This window comes from Biomphalaria glabrata, chromosome 17, assembly GCF_947242115.1.
Source record: "Biomphalaria glabrata chromosome 17, xgBioGlab47.1, whole genome shotgun sequence".
NCBI lineage: Eukaryota > Metazoa > Mollusca > Gastropoda > Planorbidae > Biomphalaria > Biomphalaria glabrata.
The window spans coordinates 15,623,959-15,650,664 of record NC_074727.1 but is presented as its reverse complement, the minus strand read 5'-3'; the positions used below and the strand labels follow the sequence as shown (position 1 = coordinate 15,650,664).

Here is a 26,706-nt window from a genome sequence, read left to right as displayed (position 1 = left end):
CAAAGGGAGGCTAAGGCCCTCAAATACCTAGCTACGCCACTGTTGTGTCGATTAGTTTTTTTCGTCCAAAACAAGATAATGCTGAGACAGCCAGGGCCATTAGGAATATAGTACAGAAGATAGGTACATTATATATTAAATAGATAGGTTGATAGGGTTATAGCTCTCATGACTTGCACAAGCCTACCTGTAGTAGTTATTGTTGTTAGGACCAAACAGCAGCGCGAAGAGGGGAGCGTTCAAGCCTAACACTATTCCTTGAAAAAAGTAGCAAGTCTAATTGCATCTTTCTGTCTAAATAAGCTGATACATACCTTTGTTTTACAGGACAATTTGATTTTTTTTTGGTCACTGTCAGCCGGGAAGGGGAGAGGAGCTAATCCATATTGTCACAGCCCACCCCGGGTACCTAGCTACGTTACTGTCAGAGGCTCGAACACTCTCTTCCAAAAACAAACCCTGGACAGAGACGCAGGTCAAGTGCACGTGGCTTCCTGTGAAAACGAGATTTTGGAAATGAGACTCTATGGAGACATCTAGAAGTATGGCCTGGAGGGTGCAGAATATGGTTAGAACAGAAATATTCGTTGATTATATGCAGTGATACAAGCACGTTCAAGGGAAGCAATCTACACAGTCGCTACTGGTCGAAACAATAAAAACAAAACAAAAATGATTTGAGGAGAAGCCTGTGTCACTCAATGTCACTCAAAACTGTTATTAATATCTTCAATCAATTAATCACATAAGACGTGCATCGATGTAATTCATTTATTTATTTACATTTCATTAACATTTGTAGATAAAAATATCAAAAAAAAAAGTTTCATTCTTACAGCAGTGATTTGAACACAATATACCTGCTATTTTATAGAAAAGACGCACATTAAATAATTACTTCATAGAAAATATATATAACGCCTTCTAAAAAAAACGTGGAAAAACTAGTGAAATAAGAACTAGATATGCAATCATTTTTTTCCCAAGAACATTTATTCCAGTTGGTAATATACTTTCATTTCATCTTCGGAACTTTGTATTTTTAACAAAAGGTAAGTATATTATTGAATACAATTAACTAGTGAAATCTTGTAGATATATGAAAAGAAATTTATAAGGCAAAAAATACAATGGTCCCAAATAAAGCCATATTGTTACTTATTCAAAATTCAGTGATAACTGCGACATGTTTGAGTAAAGGGAAATAAAATGTTCACTTTGTCCCTAATGTAGGGAGATGGGTCACAAATAGCTTTACAAAATGGAGCTAAAATGGTGACGCGTGGAACATTTAGCACCTTTTCTTAGCTACTTAAGAGCAAAACCCTCAATACAATGTTGAGAAACAAGTTTTTTATTGACTTCATGCACTCCTCCATTTCTTTAGTTTCTGTTCATACACAGACGCATACAAGCATTCACTCATATACAAAAACACTATTTCATCAATTCCATATATTTTTACTCTTTAGAGAAGTGATGCTGGCCAAAGAAGAGATGGCTTATTAAACAAGTGTAAAGGAAATTAATTTGGCCAAATGTAAAGGTTTAATACATTCAGGTTTTCATTGGAGAGAGAGAGAGGTAACAGTTAGTTTTGAAGGTTTCTGACTAGGAGATAGGAAATGTAACAACAGATTCAAACTCAATCTGTGCCACACACAAATACTTACCATCAATGCTAAGTACAGGCAACAATGTAACAAGTGACAATTTAACATTACATAAAATCATATAGATGTAGAAAAATAGCTGATTAAGAAACAATTATTTGCAGCAATATAAATGACAAAAAAAAAAATTGTTTTAGTCTAATTCCCCACCATACAATCTTATGATCATCTATCTTTGCTAACAACACAGTAAATGATTTCAAATACATTTTAAGCTTTATGAATAGCAAGATCCATTTCTCAAAAAACATTTATTCAATTAGTCTTCTTTATAAACATTTTCTGTCTACCAAGATAATAATTAGATTCAATCTAATAAATATATTCAATCTAGTTGACAGAACTAATAAGATTGGGCAAAAAAATGGTAGTAAAAAAATAACATATAAATGAAAATGAACTTAACTTAAGAAGTATAACCTATAAATTTAGATGCATAACCTATAACCTAAGGTGTATAACCTATAACCCAAGATGCATAGCCTATAACTAAAGATGTATAACCTATATATTAAGATCTATACAGAAAAGCTTCTTCATACAAACACTGTCAGAAGTGGGGAAAAAAAAAGCTGTATAATTGATCCACTATTTGATGATATATCACAGTGAAGCCAGTAGTTCACAAACCCTTTGTAAAACATGAATAGAGACACACGATTGGCATGATTTTGATAAAAATGTGCATACACATTTCATGTGCAACCCTAAACAATCTTGATAGAACTTATTTTTTAATGAAGCCTTTTATATCCATTTGCTAAATTTCAAACATCAGGTTAGAATGAGGCAAAAGTTATTCAAAAGACTAAAAGATTAATTAAGTGATATGGGTCAATCAACACTTGCACATCAAGAATCAGGGGGGATAACACACTCTCACTACTTATAGTGCTAACAACCAACAATAACATTGCACTCAGAGTATTTTAAATTTTATACAAATTTGTTTCATAAATGTTTACAAAAAAAATATTGCATACTTTGTAATAGAAAAACAAACACAGAAACTTTTGCATTCTTAGAACTAGCAATATTTTTTCTAAGTACTGAATAAATAATTCTTGTGACAGAAAAGATTCCAGAGTTTCATTCGTTTCCTAGAAACATAGAGATTTATATTCAAAGAATTTGACCCACTACAATTTCACGCAAAGACAACAATGTTACTGAGAGGATTCCATATGTCATAGAGTCTCTACTACACTTTAATAGCTACTAATTAATTCTGTAATACATCTTTTAAAAGGAGGAAATTTGACATAACAGCAGCATTTTTTTTTTTCAATTCATGTTATACTAGAAATATTCCGAAATAGGTATTTTTTAAAACACATTATGTCAAATGACTTTACAATCACTTGGAATGAGTTCTTCAAAGTCAAAGTTTACTAAAGGCAGAACAGAATCAACATGTTGGTAAGAAGTTTTTATCAGCAACAAGACTTTTTAACTGGACCATTGGAAGGATCCTTGCCATCTACCAAAATAGTATCTCCATCCCGGACATCATCTCCAAGCTTGTTGGCCCTGTCTTTCTCTAATATCTGTAATATAGAGGACATTAAAGTTACAGCAGCGTATTGTGATTTACAATCAAATATATCAGCATATATATATATTGTCTGTATTAACAAATTCAAAAAGAAAAAAAAAAGCCAAATGAAATATTAATTAAAGAATAAAAATATTAATAAAAATGGAAACTGCAAACTAGAGACAAAACTAGTGTAGTTTTTTTTAACGAAATTCAGCTTCAGTTGTATTTTTAGTTTATTTTGATTTCAGCATTATTTTAAATTTTGGTCTGTGCCTTTCTGTTTTCTAAAATCCTAATTTTAAAGAAAAACTTTTTTTTTTATTTGGTTAAGACTCATATTACTTTTACTTTTTTGGCTAATTACAATTTTAGTGAACTGCTTAATGAAACAAGACAGTTCATCTTTCTGAAATATTTAGATCTCAAAAATAAAACAAAACCAACTGATCCAGTGTTCAGAAATTCAGCTAAGAGAAGTAGAGATGAGAGGAAAGAAAAGTTGACAGGCTGTCAATTTTGTTTTAAGCAATATTATATCTAGTAGCCTCAGTTCTTTGAAAACAAAAATTATATTGATCGTAGCTTTTAAAACGTGATACTTTTTATACTTTTCTTTACAATTGAAAATTTTTTCATTTAAAAATGTTGAAAAATCAAATTATAAGCATAAAAATAAGCACCTTTGTAACTAAAAACCTGGCAGCCTCATCAATATTGATGTTCTCCCTAGCAGACGTCTCATACCAACCAATGAAACCTTTTTCTTTACAAAACTCATCCATCTGGGATGCATTGTTTACTAATCCTTCCTTAGCTTGATCACACTGTTGAGTAAGAAAGATCATACTAGAGTCATTGTTCAAAGAGAAAGTTGTGATTATTGCAATACAAACAAAAAAAACCCATTAAAAATACATTTTTAAAAAGACAATTACGTCATTTATACAACTTCTAGAACGATTGTTTTTTTGTCCAAAAATAAAAATAAAAATGAATGTTAGATTAAAAAACAATGGAACATATTTTACCCTGACCCATTCCCTTCAAGACAAAAATCCTGGTTAAGTGATCTACTACTACACTTTATAATATTCCGTTGATAGGCCTTTATATCTAGACTTAGAATACGATGCAAAAAATTTCCTGAATATTAATTTATTAAAACTCTTCAAGGAATGCGGAAATACCCAAAGACGTATAGTCCGTTTAATATAAATATTTTCTCATTCTCTAGCATATATTAAATTTATTTCTGTTCTTTCTTCTTCACACCCTAGATCTTTGTTACCTAACTTTTTCCTACGGCAGATCAATGGTACCTAGGTCAAGCGGAAGAAGGGAATATAAATTTCAGCCAAGTGTTTCCAAGCTGGCAGGGTATGAACCCAGGACCATTGAGATGATCAATGGCAGTCCAGGGTGCATACAGCACAACCAGGCAGCCATCCTGATTATCATTATACATTACTAATATTACACTACTTTGTTTTTTTTTCCAAAATCAGGTGCATCTATGCTGTATTCTTTTTATTATTTATTCATGCCGCCAACATTAAGTTTAGAGACAAATAATCTTGAGTACAATAAAAACAAAAAACTTTTAATTTGAGAGCAGGGCTGATTTAGACCTCACTTACTTTGTTCCCTAATAAGACACAGGGGACTGGGGAGCCATCAGAAAGCTGAACTTTGTTGTCGAGGTCACTTTTCCACTTCGTCACAGCCTCAAACGTTGATGCCCGTGTGACATCAAAAACAACAAAAGCCCCTACAGCTTCTTTGTAATACACCCTTGTCATATTACCGAATCTTTCTTGACCTTTGAACAGAAGAAGAAAAATGGTAGAATACAAACTAAATGAGCTGTTTTTTTAATGAAACCATGGCTAGACATACAGATATTATTATACATAAAAGCCATTGTAGAAGACAGGTGCAGAAGATGTAAAGAAAACTTAAATAGACCCCTGGCAGACAATGACTTTGTCTGAATCAGGTGTGGAAAAATATGCAGTTGGCAATTGGGTTTGCTTTGTTATGTGAAACACAGTACTAATTTTTAATCTTTGGAATGGAAGACATTACCATTATTATTTTTAGAATATCAAGGGAGATAAGAGTCTGAAGTCCCTACTAGTTGAATAGTTGGTCAATATTAGCATTTGTTCAACAGGAAGTAAAAAGTTTAAGTTATACTGTGGCCCTGTGGGTAATTGGGGGGGGGGGGAGCAGGTTGTTAGTGACACCACTTATGACTTTCTTTTTTTTTTTTTTTTTTGAGTATGTTTTAGGCTAGGGAAATGTTTGACATAAACCTCTCCAACCTTTTATTTACTTCTTAAGCATTTTTTTTAAAATTTAAAACTCAGTCTTCTCTTGGATTAAACTTCACATGACACATTGGTTCTTTAGCCAAGAACTAATCAAACTTGACTTGACACATTGGTTCTTTAGCCAAGAACTAATCAAACTTGACTTGACACATTGGTTCTGTAGCCAAGAACTAATCAAACTTGACTTGACACATTGGTTCTGTAGCCAAGAACTAATCAAACTTGACTTGACACATTGGTTCTGTAGCCAAGAACTAATCAAACTTGACTTGACACATTGGTTCTGTAGCCAAGAACTAATCAAACTTGACTTGACACATTGGTTCTGTAACCAAGAACTAATTAAACTTGACTTGACTCATTGGTTCTTTAGCCAAGAACTAATTAAACTTGACTTGACACATTGGTTCTGTAGCCAAGAACTAATCAAACTTGACTTGACACATTGGTTCTGTAGCCAAGAACTAATCAAACTTGACTTGACACATTGGTTTTGTAGCCAAGAACTAATTAAACTTGACTTGACACATTGGTTTTGTAGCCAAGAACAAATTAAACTTGACTTGACACATTGGTTTTGTAGCCAAGAACAAATTAAACTTGACTTGACACATTGGTTTTGTAGCCAAGAACAAATTAAACTTGACACATTGGTTTTGTAGCCAAGAACTAATCAAACTTGACTTGACACATTGGTTTTGTAGCCAAGAACTAATCAAACTTGACTTGACACATTGGTTTTGTAGCCAAGAACTAATTAAACTTGACTTGACACATTGGTTTTGTAGCCAAGAACTAATCAAACTTGACTTGACACATTGGTTTTGTAGCCAAGAACTAATTAAACTTGACTTGACACATTGGTTTTGTAGCCAAGAACTAATCAAACTTGACTTGACACATTGGTTTTGTAGCCAAGAACTAATCAAACTTGACTTGACACATTGGTTTTGTAGCCAAGAACTAATTAAACTTGACTTGACACATTGGTTTTGTAGCCAAGAACTAATCAAACTTGACTTGACACATTGGTTTTGTAGCCAAGAACTAATTAAACTTGACTTGACACATTGGTTTTGTAGCCAAGAACTAATCAAACTTGACTTGACACATTGGTTCTGTAGCCAAGAACTAATTAAACTTGACTTGACACATTGGTTCTGTAGCCAAGAACTAATTAAACTTGACTTGACACATTGGTTCTGTAGCCAAGAACAAACTAGTCAGCCACCTTAACCAAAGTACACATAAGTTACAATTAGAGTTATTTGGCACATCCGTACATTTCAGGCCATGTTGTGCCCATTTATTCCCCCCTCCCCAAGACTATTTAGTTATCAACCCAAACGGGAAGGTCAAAAACTGTTTCCCTCAAACTATAACGAGCATTTGACCTGTGCGGAGAAGACTATAGAGAGATGGACACAAGATGATTGTAGTTAACACAGGGCACATAAACAGGTAACTCTAGGGCACATAAACAGGTAACTCTAGGGCACATAAACAAGTAACTCTACTTCAATTTTCAATGAATCTTTAAGTCTTACTTGAAAACTATCATGATCAGATTTGGACCTAAGCAATTAAAGCTACTCTAAAACGCTGGGATGATTTGAAAACACCTACAGACAAGATTTTTTGGCTAGAAATATCTACAAGGCTCAGTTAAAGGTCAATAAAGAAAAAGCTGGCAACATAAGATGAAAGAGTTTTCTGGATATGCTTAAGAGTAGTGGAGAATGGAGATGCAGAGCCTACCAGAGCCTATCCAGAAACAAGACAAAGTTTCTGCAAGTCAGTGAGAGCCTACCTGCAATATCCCATAACTGTAACCTAATTAATGTATCCGCATCCCAGTTTAATACTTTCAGGGCAAAGTCAACACCAATCTGTGGAGAATAAAAACCATTTTAATATCAAAACTAATATCAAGATATTTGACTTTGTTGATAATAGCAGCAGACTTTGTTCCGCAAAACTTTTATTCCAGAACCTACTGAGATTGTGTGCTAGAGCTAAGAATAACTTACATTCCCATAAAAAAAATGAAGATTCTGGATTTCTCTAGATCCAAATTTATAGCTATAGATAGATAAACTATAGATAAAGAGAAAGAGAGAACAAAATGTTGGCTGTGTCTGTTGTGCTTCACTTCAGGCTTCTTATTGCCAGATTTATTCATTGAATTGTTAATTAATACAAGGAAACATTTTTATTTTGTGCCTATTCACATTCATAATAACGTTTGTGCTTTTAACTTATTTAATATTTGAAATAGTTTTTATTTAAAAAAGAGCTTCTTGACTATCTAAAAGGACAAGCTTTAAGCTTAAGTTTTAGTGTCACTACATCTAGATGTACTATAATCTATTAGCTACAAAACAACAGTTAGGTGTGGTAGCTAAACAGTATCTGTACAACCCCCCCCTCCAATGATAGCAATATATAACATTCAGCTGAGAACGTTACATTTAATTTCCCAAAGAACCAGTAAAGAAACTATATATTAATTATGAGATATTTTAAAATCATAAATAGAATGAAGATGGTGTGAATGTAGATGGTAAGAATGTAGATGGTGTCAATGTAGATTGTGTGAATGTAGATGGTAAAAGTGTAGATGGTAAGAATGTAGATGGTGTGAATGTAGATGGTAAAAGTGTAGATGGTAAGAATGTAGATGGTGTGAATGTAGATGGTAAGAATGTAGATGGTAAGAATGTAGATGGTGTGAATGTAGATGGTAAGAATGTAGATGGTGTGAATGTAGATGGTGTGAATGCAGATGGTAAGAATGTAGATGGTGTGAATGTAGATGGTAAGAATGTAGATGGTGTGAATGTAGATGGTAAGAATGTAGATGGTAAGAATGTAGATGATAAAAATATAAATGTGTGAATGTAGAATTGTAGATGGTAAGAATGTAGATGGGGACTAACTATGTAGTTGGTGTGAATATAGATGGAAAGAATGTCCATGGTGTGAATGGCTATTGGAATGGAAATGATGTCTGGGGAAAAAGGCTAACATGGAGTGTAAAGCTGTTGCCATTTATTATTCTGAAACATGGGATATCCTTGCAAGTATTTAGTAATTAATTTATTGTTAAAGTCATAATGAGAGAAGAGTCTTGCATTCTATAAGTGGCAATCAACTTAAAGGTAATAGTCATATATTTGTAAATACTTCTTTGAACATCAGTCAAAAGACAGTTGAGATCTTAAATCATTATGGTAGTGTACTATGGCAGACAAGACCAAGATAATAGTCTTGGGGAAGAAGGAAGGTTATTGGGTTTGATGGTCCAGAGGTGAGAAGATAGTCCAAGAAAGATAAGCAGAAAAGAAAATGTTGAGTCATTAAATACACATTACCAAACTCTACATTTACACCACACTACACCTCATGGTTGAGGAGGGGGGGGTTTAGGGTACAAGTGCAGTGTGGTGTGAATGTAAAAAAAAAGTAAAGTTCCCCTTTCAGACCTTGTGGTCTATAGGGCAGATGATGTAAAGGTCATCTGTTTCTGTGGCCTACGGTTAACAAGGGTGTCATGTGGCCAGCACAAGGACCAACCGCCTTTACTTTTTCCTAACTAATGTCAGGTACCCATTAGAGCTGGGTGGACTCAGAGGCGCCCAGAGATCCTGAAATTAAAAATCCCAGTCTCTACCAGGATTCAAACCCCGGACCCCGGTTCAAAAGCCAAGCGCTTTACCGCTAAGCCACCGGGCCTCTGTGAATGTAGATGGTGCTAATACATATTTGAATGGAAATGATGTTTGTAATAATGGACAAAAAAAAAACAAACAAAAAAAAATTGATGGAGAAAGGATATATGACTAAGGAAAGAGTATATTTATTGTGAGTGACTAGTAGTGTATTGTGTTTGACTGTGTATGGGCTAGTTGACCTTTATTGTTGTGCATGGCTGAGTTAAGCTAAGAAAGTCAGGACTGTGTTGAAATGGGTCAGAAAAACAACAGGATGCTGGAGTGGACAGCATGTACTGGAGGAGAAAGAATCTCAATTGTTATTTTTAAGTCTTCTATTACAAGAGACATACAAATGACAACTCACTGTGGCTCTGTAGTGTTGAGAGAAAAACTGATGCACATATCTCTTGATGATACTGGTCTTCCCAGTTCCCAGCTCTCCTATCACCAATATTTTGTACAAGTGCTCCTTCTTTTCTCCACCGCCTGCCTTTAAGATAGATGAGAGAAACTTTTTGAAACCACAGAAATACAAGTAAAACAACAGTTCTTTAACAACCAGAACTAAAGTGTTACAGTTGATCATTTAACGCCTTCAAAACGAATTTATTTTCATTTAGTTTTTTTTTAAACAAAAAAATTAACAAATTCAGGAAATGTTAACATTATATCATGATTTTCTAAAATTTCAATTAAATTATTTTTTTAAAGAAATCTCTCCTTTTTTTTTTTTGCAATAATATTTAATTCACTTTTTTTGTGTGTATTATTATGTTATTGCTGTAGATATCAATGTGGTCTAAAAGATACAAGAAACCACAAAAAGTAAAAAAAAAAATATGCAAGTGATTTTTCAACTGTAACATTTAATAGTTTCGTAAACAGTTAATAGCCAACTTAATACAAGTGTATTTGTAAGCAGCAGATTTTTTTTTTAGAATGATAAAATAGAAATTACTTTTTTTTAAATCTAGAGTCAATCTGAAAATAGTGTCCAATGCTTTATTTGAGTCTCTCAGGTTCTCACTCACATTGAGTTGAATGATGATGAGAGATACACCTGATTGATACCTGGTCTTAGTGACCCTTAAACCTAAATAATACCTTGTCTAAGTTACCATTAGGATCTTTTTTTTCCTGTTTTTTTTTCTTCTTTCTTTCTCTTTTTTTTTTTTTTTAAGGACAACTCAGATTTTTTCAGCTTTTGACATCAGTTGTCAAGCTATTTACATCTTATGATTTTTTGCTTCCTTTCTATGCCTCCTTTTTGGGCTTTGCCTCTTTTTTGGGCTATTGGCCTCTTTAAAAATGTCTGCAACATGTGGTGTTCCCAAGCGGTCATCCATATAAGTACTAATGACACCCAACATTGCTTGACTTTGGTGAGCGGACAAGAACTGGTATTTTCAACGTGGTATGGCCATAGGATCAATTAAGATAGTCTTTTATCTTACTACTATAACATGTAAGTGCTGTGAATCATAATGATCTTAAATTACATTTATGATTAGTAATTATTGTTACTGAACTAAATTTTTGGAAGGGAAGATATGCCAGCATGAAACATAATAACCACAGGTTTAAATCTTAAGTCACTGAAACAAGTTCTAAATGAATGTCTTGTTCAATGTACTGAACCACAATTACCTCCTACACATCCTGGTGGACAGTACTTCAATGTTTAACAGACATGGTCATCAAAGCTTTATGACAGAGTCAACAATAATGTAACAGTCACAAGGGCTACAGATAATGAAGTGCAATGCAATAAAAGTCACCTTAAAACCCTGTTCACCTGCTCAAGGTGGTTCTGCATGTGAGCTCTACTATATACAAGAGGATGAGGACAGTGATATGTCCCAAGTGTTGAATCAATAAAAGCTTGTGATTATGAGAAGTAATACAGAAAGAGGGGCTGGGGACAAAGAGAGTCAAACATAACAAGTGTTTATATAGTAGACAGTTTTCATTCATGCTGTCCTGTTGTCTACTTGACTGACACTAACACAGTGACTGTGTGTAAGCACACTCACACAGATGATGACTTAATATGCATAATGTATTCATTCATCAAATGCACACATACAGAAAAAAAAGCAACATTTATCTAATGCAGAAATATATGTTCTACATAGGCCTATCTATTACAAGCATAGATACTAATGAAGAAAGATTTTAAATAAAAAAAAAATTAATCTAATGCAGAAAGATGAGTTCTTTATATGTCTTTCTGTCAATAGCCTGGATGCTAGTGAAGAATAGGTTGTTTTCTACTAAAACTAAGAAAAAAAACTGCTTTATTGATCCTTATGGAAATTTGTTGTGATTACAAGGACTCTTTTTTCATATAAAGACAACACAACAGAAACATACACATAAATAGAATGTCATCTAATATAAACCTACAAACTAATAAAAAAAGTTGTAAAAAAACAACACTAATCTAATGCATAAAGATTTGTTCTATGAAGGTCTTTCTGTTATAATCCTACAGGATCTGTTACTAAGAAGAATAAACACACATTTATAAATAAAGCTCTAGATGAAGCAACCCATTTCTACCTAATTATTCATCACTGTCATTTGAATGATACATATTTTAAAAAGTAGATGTGGCAAGCTAGGGCTGATATTTTCTAAAACTTTAAATACATTTTTGTGAACCCTTATCTACTAATAAATAACTCAAATGTAATTCAAATGGCTGTATATTTAAATGAAATAAATACATATATATAATTAATTTGCATTAACAAATGATTAATGAATGTCAATACTTGACAATTATTTTTTTAAGTGATATGATATTTGATATTTTGGGTTTTGGCACATTGGCAAAAGTAAAATTTTCTTTAAGTAAAATTTGTGTAAAAATTCAATTGTTATTTCAAACAGAGTATCAATTTGCTTGAAGTTTTATTTACTTTTTTAACTCAATAAAATAATCTAAATTATATATTATTTAATATTTAAAAAAAAATATACTGGTGAGGTATTGTCTTTCTTTCCTTCAAAGCTAAAATGGATCATGACAGACTTGCAAGAATGGTTCCTAAAAATGTATATAAATGAATATTATACTGATTCTTAAGTGTCACCCTTATTAGGGAACTTAACATCTCATCCTTAACAGCCTAACAATAATTCTGAAAAGTTATGCACACATTCTATCAAAAGAAAACAGAGAAAAAAAAAAGATGTTGAGAAAAATACTTGTTAGCAAATAGGCTAAAAAAAAATGGATTGTTAGACATGAAATAAAAAAAAAAAGTAAACAGGACAGGAGGAAAGGAAAAAATATGTATTTCAGAAACTGACCCCATTATTTTTAATGGATCATGTGATACCTAACTTACAGCCCCACCCATCAACTATCCCCCTCCCCAGCTTTCAGCAGCAGCAACACAAAGGTGAGACTACTCCCTGACCTACTTGAAGTGTCAGCATCCAGGCCAACATGAGATCTACATTCTGTGGTGCATGCCATTGTATGTGCTGCTGTGTCATGTGATGTATGTGCAGTGCAGTGAAAATGCTTTGATGAATGTTGATGAATGCAACGAAGGATGATGTCAGTGAACTTTACAGCTAACCATGATTGCTTATGTTTATTTTGATTCCAGAAGTAGAAACAATATTTTGTTCTAAATAAACTTCTTTCTTCATGTTTAAAAGACATGTTCAATACAAAGGAGCTAACAATCTACATCACAACTTTAAAGCCACCAATCATCACAATAATTATGCTTAGTAATGCTACTTTACCAACAAAAGAGAGATTCAAATGACATGCAACCTTGTTCTCCCTGCCCCCCCCCCTTCCCCATTCACTTTCCTTATGCTCTCACACTGTCAATGTTATGTCTCCTTTCATTTCCCTCCACTCAAACTAAAACATCACAGTCCCAACATCTGTTATCGACCAATTAATCAAATCTGTATGGAACAACATTTGATCTTACCACTAAAGCAAAATCCCTAGTTTTTATATATATATATATATATAGGCTATCTAAACCAATAGAAAGACTTTGACTTTTCCACAAAGGCAACTGCAACAGTATAATAAAAAAAACAAAAAACGTGGTGGTTGAGTGGTAAAGCCTTGGTTTCTGAATCAACGGGTCTTGGGTTTGAATCTAGGTGAAGACTGAGATTTTGAATTTCTGGATTTTTAGGATGCCCAAATCCACCCAAATGGGTACCTGACATTAGTTAGGGAAAGTAAAGGTCATTGTGCTGGCCACAAGACACCCTAGTTAACTAGTTACATCATCTGCCTATTCATAGAAAGGTCTGAAAGAGGTACTTTTATATATCCATTTTTTTTTTAGATCACTGACATTGACAGAAATCATTAGTGATAATCATAAGAAAGAAATTTTTAAATTTTAATTCTTGTACACCATGATTGAAATTCATAAAAAAATATTTTAATAATCAGTCACAAAGTACAACCTTTTCGAAGGTATTACATGTGCTAGCACAGTGGATTACTAAATTATTAATTCACACACATTTTCTTAGAGAAGTTTGACCTGCTTACAAACCCAGTTTAGAAGCAGTTCTCAATTACCGCTAAGAACAGTTCAATTGAAATAGTAGGCCTACACTAGATTTACCACTTTGCATATGGACTACTAAAAACAGGAGAAATGTATCAGTGGTCTATTTCAGTTGAAACACTTTTGTCTTAGCTGCTGTTGTTTTTTTTTACTGTGTAAGTTGATAATGTCAATATTATTGGTTATTATTATTATTATTAATATTTTTTACATAACCTATTAACTAAAAAAAATGTATAGGATATGGGTCACTTTAAAATATATTCTAATAATATAAGAAGCATATTTATTATACATGTTAGTTGATAGCAGTTTTATTTACATTGCCAGGTGTGTAAGATGTTTAAAAGATCAGCATTGATTGACATATACACAGATAAGATAAGGCAGTAGTTCTCAGACTGTGATCCACTGACCCCCAGGGGTCCTCGAGATAACCAAATGGGGTCCATAGAAAGATGAAATTGTATACAATTAAAATATCTTTAGTAAAATCCAGTTTATCTAATACAATAATTTAATAATAATAATAAATTCAAATGAATATTCCAGGCTGGGTATTGAACACTTTTGCACATTGACAAACTCAAATCACAATCACAGATTAATCTATACTTATATCAAAGCAGCTTATTGGAATATACATAAAGCAGGTCTGGCCTTAAGCAAAGGCAAACTATGCAGCTGCTACAACTGGTGAGGGCCTCACACAGGACTAACAAAATAATTTTTTTTTAGAAAAAATGTATAAACTTGGATCAGATCTCGTAGTAGTGCACTATGACTTCATGTTTACTAGTCTAACTTCTGTAGTAGATTTAGATATAGATGGGCAGGTTGTAATAAATTGCATAATTTAATTTTTTTCACTCTTTCTTTTTATTATTATTATTTTATTTTTTTAAATTTCATTTGGGGCCTCCAATTATTCAAGGCTGGTCCTGACGAGGAACCAATATTTGAACAAGGATACCAATAATTCTGGTTACAAAAATATTCCAATTTTATATCCTACATTACGGGTCATTGTACGAACGTTGTTGACTGCTTTCCCATTTTCTTATTTGGAACAATGTGGATTCAGTGCCATAATGAACCTCATCACAAATAAAAAAAACAACTAGAAGTTTTTGCTCATGGAAATTTGTGGTTGTTACATACAAAGATTGGGCTGGACTTAAATACACACATAAAATCTCTTATGACTTATCCAAGTCATTAATGTTTTAAAATTATTTTTTTAAATGTATAATCTCAATAAACACTTTGTTAACTCTTCTTTTTTTACATTTGTAACTTATATCCTATGCATTATGAAGTTTTTTCCCTGGTTCAAATGAAAGTTTGAGAACCACTGAGATAAGGTATACACAACAGGGTCAGTGATGATACTTCTCATTTAGCTTATGTAATCTTTTGATCACAGAAGCCTAATTTTGTTGGACCTGTGTTAAGAGATATCATTTCCTGTAAGAGAACTAGTTTCACTATAGTTAACAATTTGTTAAGATACAAAAGAATGGCCAGCTCCTCTACCACCAAAGCAAAAGCCACTTTAATCTGCGATATATAAGGACGGGAGTGTTTCTCCAAAATAGTCTCCACAGTCACATGAAAAAGTTTTCGAGATGCAACAGTCCTTGTACGACTGAAAGAGGCCAACTGTATGTAAAAGACCTATCAGGGAACAGTACAAGGAAAAATAAAGCAGACAGGGAAAGCAATAGGAAGACAACCTTAAAGAATGGACGGGTCTGTCATTGAAAGAGATTCTATGCAAGGTAAAAGACAGAGAAGAATGGAGAAAATCGACAGATCATGTTTTGGGCCCCAATGGTTCAACAGACTAAGGAACAGGTGAAGTCAAAGATGTAAAAGAAAACCAAAATAAAGAAAAAGGATCCAATCTGGTGTTATGTCATAGGCAGATTTAATGGCATAGCACTTATTTTTTGTACCGGTATCATAGATATAAAAAAAAAAAAATAAAAAGGATAAAATCTGGTGCTATGTCAGAGGGGATTTATTTTATAGTTACAGCAGAACTCGAGGACAACAGTAGCAAGAAACTTAGACTCTACAGTCTCAGTTTATTAAACAGCGCTGTAAGACTATTCCACAATTCATTGTGGCACTCTATAGAGCCTTAAGTATGGTCAACTTTTATAGAACATGTCAACTCATAAATAAGGTTCATTTAAATACACTGGTCACGGCCATAACTAATGAGAAAAAAAAGGTCAAAGAAGTCAGTTCTATTAAACAAGTTCACAAAATGTAACATCCAGTTACAAATGTCCAGCTAAGACAGAAAGAATACCATATTTAAAAGAAAAAAAAATAACTTAAAACTATTTTTTAAAAAAGGTAAATATTGCCTGCATTTGTGTTCAATTCACCTACAACATTCTGTATTCAATTCAGCCACAACTTACAACTGCTTCCTTTAACAGTTGTTTTTTTTTTCAATTTTTTTTTAAGATAAATAGAAGAAGGAAGTTATTACATTATATGGGGAAATTCCAGTGATACTTAACAATATCTTTAATATCTTTTCACAATTTTTTTCAAGGATAAAGATTTGTTTTTTTTAAAGTTCTATTTAAATTTCAAAGAAACAAACAAAATAGAAATAAAACAATTAAGAATTGAGTATTTAACCAACCAGAGTTGACAACTTACTTTTTTATACTGCGTGACAATATCTCCCATTCACATAGACTACGTTCTCTGAAAAGCTTTATGTTTTCTAAATTATGTATCACTGTTCAAAAGCAAACAGACAGAAAGAAAACAAATGGCTAGTGTTACTGACTCTGATAATCACTAGTTACAAAAATAAAGCCTATTTCCTTAGTAACATGAAACAACAATATTATTTAAAACTCCTTTTCTTTTTTCACAATGTTTTCAAAATACTAATGAAATTTAAATGCCTCTCTGAAATCTAGCTTAAAATGCTAGCAGTTCACCAAGTCCTTTCCTTTAACACTAAACATGTGATAGTCCATGAAACATTTGTATTAGGTAAGCTAAATATAAATCATGTGGATAAAAAAAAGTAGATAAAGTAATCAGCTGACATCACACAACAAGGACATTCTTGGTATAGGTATTCTGTATAGGTATAGCCAAGCCAATTTGTACAGGTATAGTCAAACCAATTTGTTTGGTATAGTCAAACCACTTTACAAGTATAATAAGTATAATAACCACTTTGTAATTCTAATCAAACAGAATGTAGACAAAATAATATTTTTACATTTTCTATAATAAATAAATGAAAAATAAAAATAAATAAATGAAAAAGGAAAGGATTTATTAAATTAAGTTTCTAGAAGACATGATAAAAATCGCATCTTCTAAATTAAAGAGGTTCTCTCAATGTGTGGCAGATGTGATGATTTCTGCTTCTCTAGTGTCAATACTTGTGATGTAATATTTATTATTCTTCCTTTTACTAATGGCACAAACAGAAACACTTGCGGGTAATTACAAAGCTTGAAACACAATGAAGAAACTTCTGTATTCTTTTTTCTCTTCTTCATTAAACTTCTTCAAAGTTATAACTCAAACAATACATAGATTTTCAACTCAACATCAACTTGACATAAATATCTTGTTAATATTCAACTTTTAAAAAAAAAGAAAAAATAATTAATTTAAACGTTGTTGTGTAAATTAGTTTGGATTAGCCTTATAATTAGATTTGTAAAAGATCTACACTAGCAATGATAAATCTGTGCGATTACAAATATTTTTACTAATTATTTTTGTTTAGCGCATTTTCATGCTTTCAGCTTTCACAATATGATCCTAATCCTTGTCTGGACCAGTTGGAAAGAGGAAATGGGGAGACTAAAGGGCTATCAGGGTGAATGTTACCAAGATCACTTTAGAAAGAAAAAAACAAAGTTGAACAACCTGAATTCAAACTTGAGGGCTCAAGCTTCCAAAAGCCTTCACAAGCCAACACACTAAAAACTGTGTCAGGGAAGTGCTTATTAAAATAGGTTTTATAGTTATCTATTGTTAGTTTCAAACTTTAAAGCGAGACCCATTTCTTGTGGCAATGTATGAAGGGGACTACTCAACTTATACCACTACATCAGTCAATTAAAATTTCTTTCCCTTGTTTGATACCAAACAAAATATTAATAATAATAATAATAATAATCTTTATTTTCCATAAGGAAATTTGTCTTACAATTTGTGCATTACACCAAACAAAAAACATTATAACTATAAGAAACCAAAGTGTACATTCACACCAGACTCACTCATAATTTACATGTGACAAAGTTTATACCAGATTGTTCTTATTTAATGATTTGATTGCCAGGGGAACAAAAGAGTGTTTATGTCTGTGATGGAGAGGAGGAGATACATATTGCAAACTGATGGAAAATTATGAATAATAAATGGCAGTTGTATTGTGTTGACCTAATGGTTATTGTATTGTTTTGGAAAATAAAAAAGCATGTATCAAGACTTGTGGACCAGATACTGGTTAGACAGGTGAAACAGAGAAAGTAATTAGAAAATGAAATAATGTTTGTTTATTCAAGCTTGTGACAAGCAGGAAGCAAGTTATCAATATATTACCATAGACATAGACAAATATCTATATTCTCATGAAGTCAATTTTCTTGTAAACAAGATTAAATGAGAATTTCTTTTCCCCTCATGAGTCATCTATTTAATAAGCAATGAGGTAAAAAGGTCTTTGAAGACTGCATCACAAACCAAGAGATTCAAGACAGGGTTACTGCAGCGATTGGACCCCATGATGACCTGCTATTGCAAGCTAAAAATTTATGGCCATATTACAAGGTCTTCAGGGCTCGGAAAGACCTTCCTCCAGGAAATAGTACCAGGAAAAAGAAGAAGAGACAGACAGAGAAAGCGATGGGAAGACAACGTAAAAAGGCCAAACACAGAGAGGAGTGGAGAAAGAGGGTGGACAAATCTTGCATGGTGCCCCAACAGACTAAGGGATAGGTAAAGAGGTCAATTACGGAAAAGGTGAAAAGGCAAGTTTTAACATTTTCAGTAAGAATTTCAGAAGCAATGAGGTACAGACTAAAACCAACCACAAACCTACCTACCTTCATAAAAAATAAATGTGTTTAAGGCGAATGTGTAGCTGTTTTGGTTGTTTAATTGGGCCAAATGATATTGTTATTAATGGTATAGCATTGTTAATATTCATAAAAATTCAAAGAAATAATTGTTATGATTGTTAGTGTGAGCCTAAACTGATTAACATCTAAATTGATGAAGAAGGCCTTTATATTTTTTTATAAATTTATTTTGGCTATAACAAAGTATAATAAAAATACAATAATCACTTCCCATTCTTAATATAGCCTCCACTGGTTTTTTTTAATCTTAAAGTAAATAGTTTTTAAAATGTTATATTGCTTATGAAAGAGGCCTTTACAAACCAACAAACTAACCTCTGTGCCAAGGAAGTGCTTATTAAAATAGTAATTTTTAAAACAAAATGGTTTGCTTTCAGAAGATAAAATCTGCCATTGAACCAGAACTTTGAAAGCTGCAAAATATCATGAAATTTGATTTTCCATCTGTCTTCTAGATTTGAGATCTAAATGTAACAGATGGACAAAAACACAAAACTGATAGCAGCTTTCCCATGTTGGGGGCCACTAAAGATAGTATGATCCTGTTTTTCAAAGTGAGCAAAAGAAAGGATATAATTTATATAAAAGAGGTAAACTTTTTCTTTAAAAAAAAAAAAAAAAAAACAATTTCAATTTATTCTGTGACTGGTAAGAAATGTTTTTTTTATAACCAAATTTAAAAGATTTAGCTAATTTTTTTCAAAATACTTTAAAACTTATGGATGCCCACAAAACTGTTTCAATTATTAAATGTTTTAAAACTTTATTTTCAAGTGGTACTTAATGACTAGTCATTACGTCAACTTCTTGAATACATGGAGATAAGGTAATCTCTTTGAGTAAATATAATTAGGTTAACAAACAGGTCATCAGTTTAAAAAAAAAAGATATTTTTAAATTATTGTTCAGTACACACTGCTAAAAAAACAATTTTTAGATTTAGTTGGCTTAAAAAAAAAAGCATAAAATGAATTTAAAAAAAATAATTTTGGTTTTGAAAATGGTTACACATGTACCCATCCCTAGCACAATAAAAAAGTCAGACTGATAGAAAGCCTGGCAGTTGTGTTGGCTAATAACATCTTTTAAGTGCATAAACTGGAAAATTGATTCAACACATGCTCTGTGTTAGTGGCAACACCTGCCTTGAGTACTTTGAATCTCCAAAGGAATAATTGAGAACAATGAAACTTTAAAAATCATTATACATTATACATACAGTTCTATGGTCTACCCATGATGTGCTTTTTTTTTACCAAAGAAATTTTTTTAAAAATTCAATGTGCAAACACTATTTTCCTGTCAAATAAATTGGATACAAAAACAAACTTGTCCAAAGATCCTTTATTATTTTGTGACCCAAAAATATGAGGGCAGTGTTAAAAATTCAACAAACTTCACAAAAAGATAAAAAGCACCAGTAAAACTATCTAAGTCATTGTACTAAATTCTAATATTACAGATGCAGTTTAGAAAAAAAAAAATGTGACAATTAAGTTCCAGGATTAGAACCAACAACCTTTAGAAATGTTTCAATCAAGTCTACACAAACACAGGTAGCTTAACAGCTTTTAACAAACATACAAAAAGTAACAACTTTTACAAGTGAAATAAGTGCTGACTAATAGTAGCCATTAGGAGAGAGGTGGCACTATGGTGTTTTAAAAGTGTTTTGATTTTGCAAATGTATGAAATGGTTCACAAACTTTACTAGTTTAAAACATTGATAGAGCTACTACTGCTTATTGTATCACTATTTGAATTAATTACAGTTTAAGGCTAAATTTAAAAAGTTTGTTTTGTTTAATCAGCTTGTAAAACATTCTGTCTGATAGAGGTAACCTTAGATGTGTTTCTACTAAACATCTTTAAAAGTAATACTGAAACACCAAATTTATTACTACACTGGAATATATATATAGGCCTTCTTCAGTCATAGAACGACTATGGTTCATCTCGAACAAGCAAGATGAAAGCCTGGGTATTAATTATGGTCGGAATGATGTCAACCACGCAGCCGATGTGACCAAAGGAATGGAATATCCAATACAGTTTGGGATCAGTAGTCCAACAGGCTCTGCCAGGCTATAGCACAGTGTGCCAAAATCTACTTAAGGGTCACCAGCTCCTGATTTTTCCTCAGGTTTGTCTCCCGAAGCCTTTCCTGTGTTTGGTTATAGCCGCAAGACAGCGGAGGTTTGGATTCAGAGTTTTCCTTCTCCTAAATAGGTAGCCAACAAAGGCTGATGAGCCCCTCCTACTCGAAGCTTACTTATTTAGGTGCCAGTTGCTCACCTTTGCCCCTTCTACTGTTGGTGATAACGGTTCTGCTAGACTCAAAATCTGAACCCCACCTGAAGGCCAGGAGTTGGACTAGTAATCAGAGGCTATTTGAGACGCATGCCATTGGAAGCATTTTATAGGTAAAGATGGGCTTAAAACCATTACTACTTCTGGCATTAACAACCTATATATATGTGGCATCAACATCAAGTCAAACAATATCTATGATTCAATCAACAAATCATTTTTTAAGTTCCCTAAAATGAACTGACAAACCTAAACTAAAGTGGGTTAGGGGGAGCACTGTTACTCTAGTGGGAAATGCATATTCTGAGGTGTCTACTATGCATTACCCGCTACACTTCTATTAAAACTTGTAGGTCAAATAGCCCCTTGGCTATGCTAATAAAATTTGGTGTTTATTAGCTTTAAACTAAACAAGAAGATCCTTGAGACTTTTTAAGTCGCAACTATACAAAATCTGCTACATACGGAATAACTTGTTGGCAAGGCAATGCCTCATCTAAACTGTTGCAACGTCTAGAAAACATCATAAAAAAAAGCATCGAAAATTACATTCACAACATTATCACATTTAAAGGAACTTTTTGAACAAAAGTGTCTAAGAAAAATCGAAAAAATCTTGGAAGACAACGGCCACACGCTCCATCAGAATTACTTCAGGTCGTCGCAAAGTGGGCGACTGCTGTCAATCAAAACAACAATGGAGCGGTACAAAAACTCGTTCATACCTCACTCGGTCAGACTGCCATTCATTGATCAGGGAACATGCAATGCACCAAGATACCTGTGTGTAGTCATTGAATGAACTCTTTATGTTGTGTCTGTTGTATTTATGTGTATTTTTCTGTTGTGTTGTCTTTATATGAGAAAGGATACCTTGTAATCACAACAAATTTCCGTAAGGATCATTAAAGCAGTATTAGTCTTATAGTTTTCTTTATTGTTTTATTTTAAGGGGGATTTTAACCTCAAAACACTGGGGGGGGGGGGGGGGATCAAAACCTCCTAGGCTACATTCATGGAATTTCTTGAAACTTGACTGTAGTTTGCTTTTTAAACGAGAGGTTTTAATAACAAAAAAATAATGACAATCAATAAGACAGTTAATTAGATCTATAGTACACTTAAACTTAAAGCTCAACTTATCTAGACTCTAGACTAGAGTAATATAGATCTAGATAGATCTATATAGAATATAATTATAATCCTGAGTCAACTCTTTTAATTGTACTAGCTTACAAATCACACTTACTTAGATATCATATGATTTACCTGAGTTTACCTTTTAAATCACTGTGGAAACAAGGTGTAGAAGGCCTACTTACTAGGCTACTAATATAACCAACTTATTCCAACAACTTAGAACAATTCATTATCAAGTCTTTCAAGTGATGCGGGTGAGTAGTGTGAGTGTGATTCGCAAAACATTGTATTGTACATTCATAGTTCCAGATAATATTAATATTAGAGATGTATATATATTCACATTCATTTTTTTTTAAAATCATTCTCATTCGAACATGCTTCAATTATTTCAACGATTTTAGTAAATTTTACGATTCTTTGATTTTGACATCTCAGTTCTCACTCAACTCAATCAAGTGAATACACTGAATATTCATCTTTACATTGAAAATTAATGAGAAATCTAAATAATGGTATTTAATAAAAAAAGATCTAGATCAATAGTGTAAATATAATAACTTGATGGAAATAGTCTTACCATAATTGTGGTTTAAGAATAATATCAGCTACTACAGTCAGTAGTACAGAGAACGACTTTTTTTTTTTTTAATTCAGTCACATGATACAACCAAAATTAGAGCCGATGTAAACAAATCTGAATGTCGTAAAAGATTTTGCATAGTTACTTGCTTGTCGTTAAGCAATAAAAGATATTTGTTTTAAATAATTTTTTTTATTATTAAGAAAATATCAAATAAATGTAGAAAAAAATAATGACAACGTGAAGTACCATTATATTAGATCTAGATTTCAAGCGCCCATAAGTGGGCGTGGTTAGAAGTGGGTATTATAGTAAAAAAGAATGGGAAAAAAAATCTAATCACAAACCTATATACTATATATAGACTGGTTGATCAACTTCGTTCAAACATCAATAAGGCTTGTCTTCGAGTCCTAAGATTAGTGAGGATTGCAGTATTTCCTGTGGCTGCGCAGCCCCAGCTGTGACCTACATATTTTGCCACATCCAGAGCAAGCATATTAGTACCATTGTCCGCAGGTGGTCGATTTAGATTTTCTTTTCGCCGTCTGCGTTTGTCCTCGGCAGCGGATTTTCTTTTGGTCTAAAATGTGTATCCCGCGGCCTTCGTGAGTGACCTCCAGCTGTCTCGTTCTGAGGCCGCATGCAACCAGCCTAGGTGCTCTCTTCTATGTCAGCCAAGGAAAGTTGACGCCTAAGCTGTTCTTTGAAGCGTTCAAATATAAGCATTTGTAAAAGTGTACCATTGATTAGAGCAACATCCAATTATTTTTTAAGGTTAGGGCCTAATAATGTGCTGTCTCGGAGTCCCTTAGAAATCCAAGTTCACTACGACTATTTGCAGACCTAGTAGTGACCGACGCATAGCCTATTATAAGATAATAGATTTTAAATAGACACATAGGCCTATATATCTAAATATACGTGTAAAGGAGGACACAATATACAGGCCTATTTATCTATTTAGAAAAACGGGTCAGTTGGTGATGGTGAATTTATTTGGAAAAAAAAAGCCTCTCTATCAGGAGACAATGGAATTCGCCCCTATCTATTGACCCGGCCCTGCGCGTTTTTTAACGTTAGCATTGTGTCCGAAAATAACCAAGGAAAAAAAATCTGAAAATATGAAGGAATGCATGCTGAATAGGCCTAATGTATATTCTATTCTACTTTTTGAAAAAAATGTTATAGGGTGATAAAAAAAACAACAACTTTGTGACGATATCTTATTCAGGAAAATTTTATGTAGCTATTATATCAGATAGTCAGAAAATGACTTTTTTTCACATCTAATCAAATAGAGCGTACGAAAGTTTAACAATCGTTGCAGGTCGATCCAAGTGACTGGCGGAGTAAATTTCTTCTTTGGTGGTATCATCATGGATTTCTCCACATCGCACCATGCGCGACGGCACTTTGACTCGCTTTGCCTTTGTAAAAAAACTCAAAGCTGGTGTTCCATAAGTATAGTTCCATGGTTAGACTATTAAACATGAGTCATAATGCTCTACTTAAATCTACGCTGTCTGAGATCAGATCCTAGTTTCGCATTTTTTTTAGTCATGTGCGAGTCTCGATATCCCATCAGTTGGAGGCTCTGAATCGGCGGCTATTATATATATAGCCTACTTACTAGTTTGCCTATGCCTAAGGCCTGCGCTGATAAGAGTTTAAACCATATTAGCGCGCTAAACATGCTATTACACGAAAGATACACTGTGCAAAAGAATAAATATTTTGTTAAGTAGCCTAAATGCCGGCCGGACAGAGGGAGGGACCCCAAAAAGAGGTACATATTATGCCTTCTTTTGCCAGATGTCTTAATCCTACCTATATATTGTTATAACTATAAGTTGAGGAAGTTGTCTTGAAGAGGTTGACTCCTTTTATTCCTCTGCGCCTTAAGATTCTCTAAAGTAGGCCTACAAGTGCCAGAGTTTTGTGGAAGTTCTCTGCTATCTTTTCAGAAGCCACTTGCCAGGTGACCGATGAGCCTACTCCAATGTAAGAAAGCACGCTGACGTAAGCTGTCTGTTATTTTCAACAAATGTAAGCTCGCTAAATAACATGTAGCCTACATTTATTTTTCCCCAATGAAATTTGCCTCGCCGTCTGTTTTCTTAAAGCAAAAAAATAGAATCACAGAAAGATGCATGAGATAGAGAGACAGAAAAAGATACAAGGTAGAAACAGAGTGACAGACAGAAAGAGATACGAGAAAAACAGACCAAACAAGGGATCGAGCAAGTGTTCTTTTGCACTGAGTGCGAACAATTGATTTGACTCCATTCATATACATTTAGCGGACTATAAATTTAAAGATAGATGTGTGTCCTGTTCTTAGGTGAAAGATTGTAGATATAGCTCTTTGCGGGAAAGGAAATGGATACTTTCCAGTTTGTTTGGCGTGATCTTTTCTCTTTAAATAGCTCATGCTAGCGCTTCCTGGTGCCACTCTTCTTTGTGATAGCTGGATACCATTGCTTGAGAGTGCAATATAACTGATCTGTCCATTTCTTCAACAATGGACGATCCCGCCTTTGATAGGCTATGTCCGCCTTTAAATTTCTCATCATATAATATGTATCCAGATCCCGCCTTTGATAGTCTATGTCCGCCTTTTAATTTCTCATTATGCATATATGCCCAGATTCCGCCTTTCATAGTCTGTATCCGTCATGATGCATATGTATCCAGGGATTACTAGCGGATCAAGGGGGGGGGGAGGTGGTAGGTGAGAATGAAAAAGCTCTTAGGCTTCATATATTATAGCGCTGCGAATAGCGCATAGAAAAACGCACACACGGTTGCGGACAGTTTATCAGCATCTTTAGAAATATGCTTTTTAGGCAGACAAATCAAGCTGTGTCGGAGGTCTGCCAACATCGCATGGCCTGTGAGAGAGTCCCTGAACTGAAAAAGTTTGAAAAACCTCTGATATAGAACATTTAAAACAACACAAGATGCTGAAATCTTAAATATGAGAATTAGAAGAATTACAGGAATTGGAATCAAATTGGAGTAGGCCTACATCTTTTAACCTAAAAAAAAATCCATTTTCAAGAGTAACAAAAAAAAAAAAAAATTACTTTTCTTATTCATGGTAAACCAGTTACACAGACTAAAAACTAGGTGCTATAATAAATGAAAAACTATCCTAAAAATCACCATATAGACAAAATTATTAAAAATAAAAAAAAAAAAGCATTAGGATTTTTAAAAAGAAATTTGTACAAATCAAACAAGAACATAAAACTAAAATATTTTTTAACTTTGGTTAGAACAATATTAGAATATGCATCCTCTATTAGGGACCCTTCAACTCACGAAAACATAAAGAAACTAGAACAGATGCAAAATAGAGCCTTAGATTTATAAAAAAAAAACTAATTTGATTAGGGTAACATCATTAGTAAAATCACTGAACATAGAGACACTTCAAGACAGAAGAATAAAAAGTGAAGTAACTATAATACATAAAACACTGAACCATAATTTAAGATAAGAATTTAGATACCAGTGGAGTATATGAAAGATGTTATGGCATGATTAGGAATTAGTTATTTGTTTCATAAATAGGGAAAGTTAGAGACAATGACATGACTAGTCAAAACTAGACTAGCAAAATGTTAAAAGAATACTTGTGGACGTAGAGATTTAGCTTGATGACACTCGAGAGTTATTACTAAATTTGTTGTTTGA

At 33.1% G+C, this 26,706-nt stretch overlaps 1 protein-coding gene across 3 annotated transcripts; it reads right to left on the bottom strand.

Annotated features, from left to right (window-relative positions):
- Nucleotides 1-757: 757 nt before the first annotated feature.
- On the bottom strand, nucleotides 758-23,146 carry LOC106057866 (ras-related protein Rab-32-like). 3 transcript variants are annotated; one of them, XM_013215196.2, is made up of 6 exons: nucleotides 23,002-23,146; nucleotides 9,627-9,752; nucleotides 7,357-7,435; nucleotides 4,851-5,032; nucleotides 3,894-4,037; nucleotides 758-3,220 (listed from the first exon to the last, which is right to left on the bottom strand). In XM_013215196.2, exons 1-6 carry the CDS (start codon nucleotides 23,002-23,004, stop codon nucleotides 3,107-3,109), a joined length of 648 nt encoding a protein of 215 aa, XP_013070650.1. In that variant the 5' UTR covers nucleotides 23,005-23,146; the 3' UTR covers nucleotides 758-3,106. The 3 variants fall into 3 exon arrangements, with proteins under 3 accessions (XP_013070650.1, XP_013070648.1, XP_013070649.1); XM_013215194.2 differs by lacking the exon at nucleotides 23,002-23,146 and adding an exon at nucleotides 16,510-16,840; XM_013215195.2 differs by lacking the exon at nucleotides 23,002-23,146 and adding an exon at nucleotides 16,206-16,226.
- Between the last annotated feature and the right edge of the window lie 3,560 nt (nucleotides 23,147-26,706).

Coding starts and splice junctions, on each gene's coding strand:
- LOC106057866 (XM_013215194.2), bottom strand. CDS start 16,539: ATGGGAGATATTGTCACGCAGTATAAAAAA. Junction 4,038..4,850: donor GTGTCTTATTAGGGAACAAA/GTAAGTGAGGTC, acceptor CTTACTCAACAG/TGTGATCAAGCTAAGGAAGG. Junction 3,221..3,893: donor CCAGGTTTTTAGTTACAAAG/GTGCTTATTTTT, acceptor TCTATATTACAG/ATATTAGAGAAAGACAGGGC.